At 47.1% G+C, this 12,647-nt stretch overlaps 1 protein-coding gene across 1 annotated transcript in view; it reads left to right on the forward strand.

Annotated features, from left to right (window-relative positions):
• Positions 1 to 12,647, forward strand: part of LOC138296828 (calpain-1 catalytic subunit-like) — a 681,165-nt gene that overhangs the window by 589,308 nt on the left and 79,210 nt on the right. Inside the window, exon 18 of the mRNA XM_069236289.1 lies at positions 763 to 841. Within this exon, the coding sequence (XP_069092390.1) occupies positions 763 to 841 (79 nt within the window). The remainder of the gene's footprint in view (positions 1 to 762; positions 842 to 12,647) is intronic.

Here is a 12,647-nt window from a genome sequence, read left to right on the forward strand (position 1 = left end):
GGCACTAAAGTGACAGAGATATCCAGTTTTAGTCTTAAAACTAGAGTGCACATACACTAATACCTGGAAATCGGGTTTCAGCAAATAGTTATCACTTGGGTGTCAAAAGAAAAGTATCTTTCTTGGTTTTGTTCCTGTTAAAATCTTTGTTTTCATTAAAATTCAGAATTTAAAAGGATGTGCCACATGTGGATTCCTAATGGGTGATATATTTTGATATATCTGTATAGTCCATTTTCAGGTATTTGCATATTGTTTTGTGTTTGAATGTACATGACATCCCACGGCCTTTCCTTTCAAACTCTCCATACCCCAGTAAGACAGTCACATCACTTTACAAAATCCTCTCACTTTGGAGTCAGAGAAAGAAATGTAAGCGCCAATCTCCATGCTAAAAGAATAAACAGCAATTTGTCAGAAGGCATTGCCTGACATTTGAAATTTGTCTTTGAAAACACACAACAAATATGATGAGATCAACACAAAAGTTAAAGAACTCTTACTGCCTGTTCACCATCTGAACTTCAGCATAGTTATTTTGGGGGTTCTGCAGAACCAGTGCATCCCTACTTCCAGCACCTATGGCTGATAGGTGTGCGGGCAGGAGAGAAGGGTCCTAGCGAAGGAGGAAGGCGTGGCGTCCTCAGAGAGAGGGTTAAATGTCAGAAGGAATATAGAGGGGAAAAAGGAATATTCCCATCCCAAAGTTTTTCAGACAATATCCCAGTATGCTTTCTGACCACACATTCCTCTTCTTTTTAGACTATCTTCCTTCAGCATGACCTGGATAGATCAGGCACCATGAGCTCCTGCGAACTGCGAATGGCGCTGGAGACGGCCGGTGAGTGAGATGGGGTGTAACGGGGGGTCCATGAGGTAACGATTTGGGCAGCTTGAACAGAGATGTTTTAAGACATGGGCAAATTGGGCAACTGTCCAGGGTCCCCACTTTCCAAGAGGCCCCCTGAAATGGTGAACTTTCTTTTTGACCTCAGTCTCCTCTGTGTCTCTATAACAACCCGTCTCCTTCTCTCTGTCTACCCTTACCTCTGACTGTCTCTCTCTGTCCGGTGTCATCTTTTGAATTTTTATGAAACTGGACAAGACAGATTGTGACTTCTTGTGTGATCCTATTGCTCAAATTTTAATATACTATATATATATAAATAATTTAGTATGACACCATGTGGATTTGAAATAGCACGGAATGGGTAATACAATTCAAAGCTGTTAGTCTTGCCAGGGCACCCACAATCCTTAGGATGACACTGAGCTTGCACACTAAGTAACTAATTTAAGGTAGTCATCCAGTGTGATGATCAGCTACAGCTCCTCTGCAATGGTACAGAAGCATTGCCTCACTGCGCCAGCAGATGAAAAATAAAATAAAGCAATTTTATTATCATTTTATTTTTTACTGGGTGAGCCGAGCCGAGTCTAGGGCGGGGCCAGGGAATCCCCGATCGACAGCAGGAGAGACTGGGGGGAGGAGGAGTGGTGTGCACTATAAGTGTTCATGTTGCTTTAGCCAGCCATCTTAGGCCAGCCAAACCAACATGCGCAATTACAGTTCTCCAACCTGAGCTGTGTTGCACAGCAGAGTGGAGATTAGGCACAGGCTTTCAGTTCCTTCGTGAGTGCCTAACTAGCCCACTCAGACCAATCCTGGCACTGCTCTCATGCTGGGTAATTGCACAAGAGCAGGGTCTGGATTGGGTGGGGAGTCTGGAAGCCTGTGCTGGCCCATGGACCTCCGGGAGCAGAGGAGCACCGAGGCAGTTGGCAGCGGTAGTGGCCGGTAAGTCTTCTTTTTTTATTATTATTTATCCCTCAAAACCCCGGGCTGCCTCTCCCTGCGCTGCCCCCCTGCCTAACTTCCCCCTCCACGCTGTCCCACCACTTAGTATTGTATGTGCAGCAGCCGCTACTGGTGACTATGGGAAATACATGCAACACTGTCCAGCTAACACTATGGGGGTTATTCTAACTTTGGAGGAGTGTTAATCCGTCCCAAAAGTGACGGTAAAGTGACGGATATACCACCAGCCGTATTACGAGTTCCATAGGATATAATGGACTCGTAATACGGCTGGTGGTAAATCCGTCACTTTTCCGTCACTTTTGGGACGGATTAACACCTCCTCCAAAGTTAGAATAACCCCCTATGTCCACAAGGGGCCTGCTGTTATGTTTATCCAGGACCAAAAGCATTAACCATGTGGTCCACGCTTGCTGGGTCTGAAGATGAGTCCCACCCCTGTCACAGTACCGAGGATTTATTGTTGAGCAACTCCCCCTCACACTCATAATTCGGGCTAAGCAGGCCTGCGTTTGGCTGAGAGGGTTTTGACTGGGGACTTTGGAAGGGAATATGCACATTAACTTATTTTATTAAAACACTGGAGGTGGAGTGCTCCACTGAAGACAGTGGAGAGACTGAGGGCCGATAGTGGCTGATGCAGACCATGGACTCGGATGTTTAGCTTTCTTTTTCTTCCTTTTTAATTTGGAATGTTTGCCCTCACAGGGGGGAGATGTTCAGATAGCATTACAGCCATTCTGCGTCGTGGGCCCGCGACTACGGTTCAGGACCTTCAGTGACTGATATAGCCCTCAGCAGCAGGCGGCGATGCTATGTTCTGCTTTGTCTGCAGGTGTTGACTACTACTGGCCTGCTTTCCAAACCTTTGTACTTTGAGTGAATATGGAGCAGGAGTATGAGGCAGGCAGGGACAACGGTCTGCATGTTGGCGTGGGGAGACTTACTTCATACCGTGAACATTCAACACTACTTAATTACTGTTTAGCATGTTTAACTACTTTTTCAACCATTAATACACAATGGCATATTTTATAAAATAATTCACAAATATATGTCTCTCTCCCCAAACACTGACTTGAACTTTTCCTCGGTTGGAAATAATAATTCCCTTTGTTGTTTCTGGTGCACTCCCGTAAATACGTTTTCAAAGTTGTCAGATGGAACATGCATGCGTTTTAGTGCCTGTTCCCTACAACTCATTGTAAATTGTACTAACTCCGTTTGTGAACAGCCAGCTGAGTTACCACTGGCTTTAGATGGTGGTAATGACCAAGCATAAGAATGCATAAGTGGCAATACCAGGGGAAAAGCAGGTTCAAAGCAGCCTGCTCATGTTGGGTTTCAATGAGGTCATATTCCAGGGTAAAACCTTCAACCAGAACTGACCTCCTGGGTCTAAAATTGTTTCCAAAGAAGAATTGACAGAAAATAAACTATGACATTTTGTTTCCAAAACAGCTGCACATTACAAACTACCAGTATCAGCTATACAGGTTTATTCTGTTACCATTATTCAGAAACAAGGCAGAACAACACATAAGTACAGCAATGCAATTCATAAGTTACAACAACAAGGTTCATCAATCCACAAATACTGTCCTCAGCCCTGACAGTCTGACTTTTGCGACATGAAGGCAGTCAGAATGATAAAACAAGATATTTCTGATGGATACAACTACCTGTGGATTCCTCACCTAATGAATACTCCCATGGCGCCAGCATTCGACGGAAATCTTCTTCCTAGCCTCTGCACGTCGATGAGGACGTCACTCTAGCCCACGCAACGCCGTCTGACGTCATACAGGCAATAAGAGGTCCTCGCCGACGTGCCGACGTCAGTTCCCTTTTTTCCGTGCATTCGAAACGGTTATCTTCGAGGGAGCTACTGTTACTTTCGTAGTTACAGTGTATTTTCTGCTGCGTAGTTCTTCTCTGTGGTAATAATGTCTCAGAGAAAGTCGGGTTTCAAGCCCTGTCGAGAGTTTGGGGGCAAGATGTCCGTTACAGATCCTCACTCCGACTGTCTATGGTGTTTGAGCTCCGACCACGACATTGCGACTTGCGATTCATGACAGCACATGAATCTGAAGGCCCTCAAAGAACGTGAGGCTAAATTATTCATGGCAAAGTCGAAGAGAAAAGAAAAACATCACAAAAAGTCTTCTTCACCAAGGTCTCATCGGCGTCATCGAGACTCCCGGCGCCGTAGAGATTCACGGCGTCATTCCAGCAAGGAGACTCGTTCGAGGTCGCCTTCGGCTCGGCGTCGGAGGACTTGGGAAGTCAGTCCCACGGTCACGCCGCATCCATCGACGCCGTTGCCCTCTCCGGCGTCACCGACTTCGCCTGGATAGGCGTCTGTGATCGAGGTGATGCAGCCTCTTGTGTTGTCTCCATCGTCGCAGACGTCGAGGCCGGCGCCAGGGTCGCCTTCGATCCAGGCACCCCAGTATCTGGCTTTTCCCACCCCTGGAGCCGATAGTACCGCATTTCTGAATGCGATGTATACCATCTTTCAGCAGATGGCTCCAGGAGGTGCTCCGGCTGGTCCTTCGGGGCCTTTTGCCTTTTCATTGGGTGATCCTGCGCCTCTACGGCCGGCACCCTTTATGCCCTTTCTCCCTTTTGGGAATGTGGGCTCGGCGCCGGTGTCGGCGCCGGTGGCCGCTCCGGTGGCTTCAGAGGGATTGGCCCCAGAGGTTTCCATCCCGTCGACGTCAGGATTTCATCCTGTGACTCCGGTGGGTCCATCGGCTCCAAGATCTCGTCCTGCTCCTTCAACGGTGCCGAAGCTGCCTGTGGCGCCGGACGCGGCGTCGGATGCTTCGGGAGATCGGCGCTGATCTTCGACTTCGGCGGAGGCCATGTCGACTCCGCGTATCGAGCAGAGACTACATTCAAGGAGGCGTGCTCTCCGTCGTTTGGAAGAGCAGGAGTACCAACGAGTCCTGGAGGAAGGAGAGGTTGAGGACTCTGGTGATGGACTGCATGGTCTGGATACGGCCAGTGGGCTGGATACTTCCCCTGAGTGGGACCTTTCATCTCCAGGGGAGTATACGGAGGAGGCTGCTTCCTTTCACGCTGTGGTGAGGAAGGTAGCTAACTTTCTGGACCTGCCTTTGCCGGTGGGAGAGGCGAAGCAGAATTTATTGACAGAGGTACTGCATCCGGCCTCTGCTGCAGCGGAGCCTCTCTTGCCGTTTAATGAGGCTTTGCTTGATCCGGTGTTAGAGGTGTGGAAGAAGCCTGTATCTTCTTCGGTGGTTCATAGGGCTGTGGCCAGGAGGTATCGGGCTGCATCATCTGACCCTGGCTTTCTTTCTAGACACCCTACGCCGGAGAGCTTGGTGGTGCAAGCCTCCTGTTCATCGAAGTCAGCACCTGGATCTTTCCTGACGGTACCTGGAGACAGGGACTCCAAAAGACTGGATGCGCAATCCAAGAAAATATTTTCCTCTTGCAGTTTGGCGTTGAAGGCCACCAATGCAACTTGCATTCTGGGGAGATACATCCATGCTCTTATGGACGATATTTCATCTTCGTTTACGGAGCTTCCCCAGGGGCTCTTGGATGTTGTCTCGGACGCCCAGGCTGCCGCAACCCAGATTATCCAGTCTGGGCTGGACACAACCGACTCGGTGGCTAGGGCGTTGGGCACGGCTGTGGTGGCAAGGAGACAGGCCTGGCTCCGTAATTCAGGGTTTTCTGCGGACGTGCAGTCGACCCTATTGGACCTCCCGTTTGATGGGGACAAACTGTTTGGAGCAAAGGCAGATTCGGCCTTGGAGCGATTTAAAGAGAGCAGGGCCACAGCCAAATCGTTAGGGCTGCAAGCTCCTTCTTCCTCTGCCTCTTCCAGGTTTTTCAGGAGGTTTCGTGGATTTGGGCGTGGCTCTTCCTCCTCTTCCTTTCGGGGGAGGTTCCAGCAACCCACCTCTTCCCACCCCTATAGATCAGTTAGAGGGAGAGGTAGGGCCCGCACCAGAGGAGCCTCTCAGCAGCACTCTGCCTCTTCCTAGTCCTCTGGAGGGGTGCAGCAGGGAAAGCAGCCTTAGGCTTCCACCATTTCCCACTCAATCCTCTCCTGTAGGGGGAAGGTTACGGCATTTTCTCCACAAGTGGGAGACTATTACAACGGACACTTGGGTTATCAGTATTGTGGGAAAAGGCTACACCCTTCCCTTTCGGGAGTTTCCGCCCCCCATCCCGCCCCGCCCATCTTATTGTTCAGAAAAACACCTCCTGTTGCTAGAACAGGAGGTTCAAGTCCTCCTTTCAAAGGGTGCGGTGGAGTTGGTCCCAGAGCAGGAAAGGGGTTGAGGTTGTTACTCAAGGTACTTCCTGATTCCCAAGAAGGATGGTCGGTTGAGACCGATCCTGGATCTGAGGATTTTGAATTGGTTCCTCAAACAGGAAAAGTTCAAGATGCTGACCCTAGCACAGGTGCTTTTGGCGTTGAACAAAAAAGGTTGGATGGTGTCTGTCGACTTGCAGGATGCTTATTTTCATATTCCGATACTCAAGTCGCACAGGAAGTATCTCCGGTTTGTGGTAGGGTCGCAGCACTATCAGTTTGCGGTCCTCCCGTTTGGTCTTACTTCAGCACCTCGAGTCTTCACGAAGGTGATGTCAGTGGTTGCGGCAGAGCTCAGAAGGAAGGGGATAGCAGTATTCCCTTACTTGGAAGACTGGTTGATCAAAGCCAAGTCTCCGGAGCTTGTGTCGCATCATCTGCAGTCAACAACCCAGTTGTGGTTCGACCTGGGCTTTTCGGTGAACGTGCCCAAATCTCACCTGGAGCCCTCTCAGCGCCTCCTGTTCATAGGGGCAGTACTGGATACAACATTGAATCGAGCCTTTCCTCCGCCTCAGCGGATTCAAGATATTCAGGAATTGGTTCCAATGTTTCGAAATGGAGCGGTAGTTCCAGTCCTCAAGGTCCTTCGTCTGCTCGGTCTGTTTGCCTCCTGCATACTGTTGGTCACGCATGCTCGCTGGCACATGAGGGCTCTTCAGTGGTGCCTCCGAAGGCAGTGGTCTCAACACAAAGGAGATCTGGAAGGTGCGGTCAAGATCTCCAGAGATGCTGCTGTGGACTTGAAGTGGTGGATTGCGAGCGACAATCTTTCACAAGGAAAGCCGTTCGCGCAGTCGCCACCAGTGGCCACGGTCATAACGGATGCTTCCACTCTAGGGTGGGGAGCTCATCTGGGGGATCTGGAGATCAAAGGACTTTGGTCTCCAGAGGAACAGATGTTTCATATCAATCTGTTAGAGTTACGGGCTGTACGTCTGGCTCTCAAGGCCTTCCTCCCTTCCCTTCGTGGTCAGTCGGTACAGGTCCTGACGGGGAATACTACCACGATGTGGTATATAAACAAACAGGGAGGAGTAGGGTCGTACCTTCTCTGCAGAGAAGCTCTTCGACTATGGTCCTGGGCAAAGGACCATGAGATTTGCTTGGTAGCAAATCATTTGGCCGGGGTCTTGAATGTACGTGCGGACAGTCTCAGTCGCCTATTCTCGGCCAACCACGAGTGGTGTCTCCATCCAGATCAAGTCAGTTTAATCTTCCAGATGTGGGGGTTTCCTCAGATAGATCTGTTTGCCACTCTGGAGAACGCGCATTGTCCGTTATTCTGCAGCCTCCAGTATCCGGTGCAGGGAGCATTGGGGGACGCGTTTCTGATAACCTGGTGCGACCAGTTGCTTTACGCATTTCCCCCCATACCCTTGATTCCTCGAGTGTTGAGGAAGATTCGCCAAGACCGGGCCCAAGTCATCTTAATAGCTCCGGATTGGCCAAGGAGGGTGTGGTACTCCGACCTTCTCCAACTCTCGCTGTGCCCTCCGCTCCGTCTCCCTCTCAGGGCAGACCTCCTCTCGCAGTCGCAGGGGCAGATTTTACACCCCAACCTCCGGAGTCTGCACCTACATGCCTGGAGATTGAACGGGGCAACCTGAGTTCCTTCTCTCTCCCGCCTGATGTAGTGGATGTTATATTAGCGGCCAGGCGACACTCCACTAAATCTATCTACGCTAATAGGTGGTCTGAATTTGTTATGTGGTGTGGAGAGAGACAGATTGATCCCTTACATGTTCATCTGTCGGACGTTTTGTCTTTTGCTCTGTCTCTAGCGCAGAAAGGTTGTGCAGTGGCTACCATTAAGGGTTATTTGTCGGCTTTGTCAGCCTTCATTTGTCTTCCAGACCAACCATCGTTATTTAAATCCCCTATTGTTCTCAGATTCTTGAAAGGTCTTCTAAATAAATATCCTCCAAAACCATTCATTATGCCTCAATGGGATTTGTCCTTGGTCCTCACTTTCCTTATGGGGTCCCCTTTTGAGCCTATGCATTCTTGCCCTTTAAGGTATTTGGTTATTAAAACAGTCTTCCTGGTGGCTATAACATCTGCAAGGAGAGTGAGTGAGTTACAAGCCTTATCGGTAAAACCCCCTTATACAACTTTTTATGGGGATAAGGTGGTGTTGAGGACCAAGGCTGCTTTCCTCCCGAAGGTTGTTTCACCTTTCCATTTGGCCCAGACAATTACTTTGTCCATGTTCTATCCTCCGCCTCATCCTTCTAAGGAGGAAGAGAGACTACATCGCTTGGACCCAAAGAGGGCGTTAAGCTTCTTCATTGATAGAACGAAGGATTTCAGGCTGGAGTATCAGCTGTTCATTGGATACGTTGGCAAGAGGAGAGGAAAGGCAGTCCACAAGAGAACACTCTCCAAGTGGGTTGTTCTTTGCATTAAAATCTGTTACTCTTTAGCAAAGAAGGATCCTCCTGATGGCATTAGAGCTCATTCCACCAGAGCTAAGTCGGCCACTTCGGCCTTGGCCAGAGGTGTTCCTGTGGTCGACATCTGCAAGGCCGCAACTTGGTTGTCCCTTCACACTTTTGCGAAACATTACTGTTTGGACTCTGAGGTCAGAAGGGATGGCCATTTTGCATGGTCAGTGCTGCAGGATTTCTTGGTTTGACCATTTCGGCACCCATCACCGGGAGTGGTACTGCTTTGGGACTCTATTCATTAGGTGAGGAATCCACAGGTAGTTGTATCCATCAGAAGAACGAGTTACTTACCTTCGGTAACGACTTTTCTGGTGGATACATTAGCTACCTGTGGATTCCTCACGGTCCCACCCGCCTCCCTGTTGCCTTTCTGGTCTTACCAAGTAATCCTTGAGTGCGCTCCTCTTGGTCTTCAAGGTTGCAATAGATTTTGTATATATGGATACTTGTGTATATATATATATATATATATATATATATATATATATATATATATATATATATGTATATATCTTTGTGTATATACATGATTTGCATATATTTGTTTGATTAAAAAAAAAAAAGAGATATATTAAATCTACAGCCATTTTATTGCAATGTTGTGTGATTTACAATGTTATGGGATGTTGCCTTGCTCTTTCATTGCATTGGGTGGTTATTCTCATGCACGTAAAAAATGTTGGTACTGACGTCGGCACGTCGGCGAGGACCTCTTATTGCCTGTATGACGTCAGACGGCGTTGCGTGGGCTAGAGTGACGTCCTCGTCGACGTGCAGAGGCTAGGAAGAAGATTTCCGTCGAATGCTGGCGCCATGGGAGTATTCATTAGGTGAGGAATCCACAGGTAGCTAATGTATCCACCAGAAAAGTCGTTACCGAAGGTAAGTAACTCGTTCATTCGGCTTGTTTTTCACTGCCGTTAATAAGAATTTCCCTTTTCCCTAGCACATTAGCATGGAGTTCATCATCAGTAGCTTACATGATCCCAGTGTGCAGGTTAGCATCCCTAAAGTGCGTACTAATGGTCAAATGTTTTTGTTCCTGTGCAGTTTGTGAAGTCCACAAACCACAAGTAGTGCATGATTGTTTGACAGGATTGATCATCGCTTGAACAGAACTTACCCGCATCCTTTAAAGACCAACCCTTTGGAAATCAAAGTGAATGGTTTCTATACAGCAGTTCAAACCTGCTGAGGCGCCTTGGTTTTGAGAATTATTAAGTCATGAACAAAACATTTTGGGTCATGTACACATTTGTAAAGATATGTAGCCCCATACAGTGAATTATGCCATTTTCAAAGCTTCACATTGGACTACTGATTGACAAAAAGCTTTCTTTATGCTTTATTTCTCCGTAGAATTCGTATAATTTATCCTAGCCCTTCTTCCCGCCCCCCATATAATTTGACTTGTATGTCCTTAATGATCTTAATTATTTTGGGTGAGATATTCTACAAGGTAGGTGGTGGCTTCCACCCCTATGAGGACAATACGCAGCTGTACTTCACGACTGATAGGACAGAAGACATTGACAATCTGTCCAAATGCCCATCAGACTAAAGCTGATGGATGTCTCGGATGAAACTTAAACTTAACCCTCAAAACACTGACTTCCTACTATTATCCCTTTAAGTTTCTATGGTCCTTCCTCCTTACTGGATCACTAAGCTACAGGCCATTAATATCTTCCCAAAATTGGGACATCAGCAAAATTCCTAGAAACCACGCTGAATAGCTCTCTCAATCTTGAAATATTTAAAAGTGCTAGAGTTCAACCAAAGCTGCTTCAAACTATCAGAATCAACATTCCCAAACATGACTTCAAAGCTGCTGTACAGGAGCTTGTGATATCGCGCATAAAGTATAGGAACTCCCTAATACCATGAACTGCATACATCCTGTATAAACCCCCCAAAAGACTTTTCTCCACTCTAAAGACAGGCTGACCACTGATTTGAGAAAATTCAGTAGAATCTTCAAAGACAGAAATGAACTTTCCCACATGAGAAATGTATAATATAGGGGGAATTATTTTAAAATTGTCACAATCTATATGGTCCTTGATTAGATATGAAATGAATTCTTTTGACTTAAGCAAAATATGAATCAATTGATGGGTTGGTAGATGATATAGATTAATTATCACTCCGATCTGCAATGAAGTGATATAGTTTTATTTTCATTTTACTATATTTCAACAGCTTTAGTTAATCTAAAATAAATTGTTTTTGTTTTGAGAAAATTCAAAAACCTTACCTCCATTCTATACTTCCTGAAATGGTTAATACTTGAATCTCGCTCCAAAGTTTTTTGCACTGCTTACAAAGCAATACACTTTCAGTTGGCTTGACAAATTCTAAGCATAGGCATTGCAGGTTTTAATTGAACTTTTCAGGAAAAGAACAAGTTACTTACCTTTGTTAACGCCTTTTCTGGTGGATACACTAGCTACCTGTGGATTCCTCACATAATGAATTTTCCCCATGTGCCAGCATCCGATGGAAATTTTCTTCTAGCTCTGCACGTCGACGAGGACGTCACAATTGCCCGACTCCCACGCGAAGCCGTCTGAAGTCATCCAGGCAATAAGAGGTCCTCAGTATCACCCCAAAAGCGGCGGACTGAAGCTGCATATCAACAAGATCTGTGTAGTGACATCCGTTCTTTTCTTTCCACACCCTTCAAAGTAGACCTGGAGTGCTGCTTCCATCTTTTTTGTTTTTTGGATGACTTCAAAAAATCCTGTCAATAGTGTTAATGTGCTTGGGAAGATGTGTCCGTCAAAGATGGGCAGTCACTACACCCTCATGCACCTGCAGGGGTAATCCGAGAGCAGAAAATTAAGTTTAGCCCACTGACTACAAGAGGAGGTCATGGTGAAGGCACAACTCCTGCTCCCTCAAAGAGTCATGGGGTCGCCCACAATCTTGTTGAAAAGCCTGCTCATACACAAAGTCCCATTCCCTCTCAAATTCTTCCGGTATGTTAAAGTTGAAAAGGCTCTATAGAAAGTATAAAGCCAAGCAGGACTCGATCCCATCCTGCTATTTGAAATCTGATGAGAAGCCAAAAGGACATCAACTAATTCCTACCCTTCCCCTGCCAGCATCTTCCCAGGGGCCCTCACAGTTAGTCTTCCACCGGTAGGCCCTCCCTGTGCACCAGCTGATCACCTTGGGACCCGTTCTGGGGATTGTACCAATATCAGTCCAAACTGTTACCCTAGCTACTAGGACCATGCCAGTGCCTGCTGTGCCAACACTGGTCTGCGACCAAATCTATACACCTGTCTCCAACTCGAAACCCACTTCAGCCGGCGCTAGGCCTATGTCATGCTATGTGATTAAAAATGCACAGCCTGTCTTTATGCTACCACAAGCTACTCTTCTTTAGCCTCTTCCTCAACACCAGTACTGCCAAAGGCTAGTGGCCTTGCTCACATTTGAGTCTCACTAAACTCAAGGCATAGCTAATGTTCCCCCTGACTCTGCTAACACAGAGCCAAACAACTGTTTCCCCAGTTACTATGCAGATCATGGTTATTAGCTATGACAGCTACACTTAAAAATGCCTGTGACTAGCTACATCCCGAGACGGAGCTAGTCACCACCTGGGCCACCAGTGAAAGTAAGTGCCTCTTGGAAGGACAGCTGCCGAGCTGGACTTTAAATAACCTTCATATTACACTAAGGATAATTTGTTAAATAAAATTCTTCAACCAGGCCCAAACTCATCTAAGCCACTGTTGCCCTTCAATGAGGCTCTTATAGACACCATGTCAACCCCAGGCTGTCCACCGATGGCCGGATGACACAGGCTGGCCCTGATGACCCTGGTTTTCTGACAAAGCATACTGTGCCTGAAAGAATGGAAGTGGAGGTATCCACTAGTGTAGTGAAGCCAAAATTATTTCTGATGAATCACCTGGATATAAAGTTGAATCATATTAATTAATGCCTTTAGCAAGCAGCTAGCCTAGCCCTGAAAAAGAGTGTGTTTTATGGCCAGGTACAGTAGTGG

Source organism: Pleurodeles waltl, chromosome 5 (assembly GCF_031143425.1).
Source record: "Pleurodeles waltl isolate 20211129_DDA chromosome 5, aPleWal1.hap1.20221129, whole genome shotgun sequence".
In the NCBI taxonomy this organism is placed as follows: Eukaryota; Metazoa; Chordata; class Amphibia; order Caudata; family Salamandridae; genus Pleurodeles; species Pleurodeles waltl.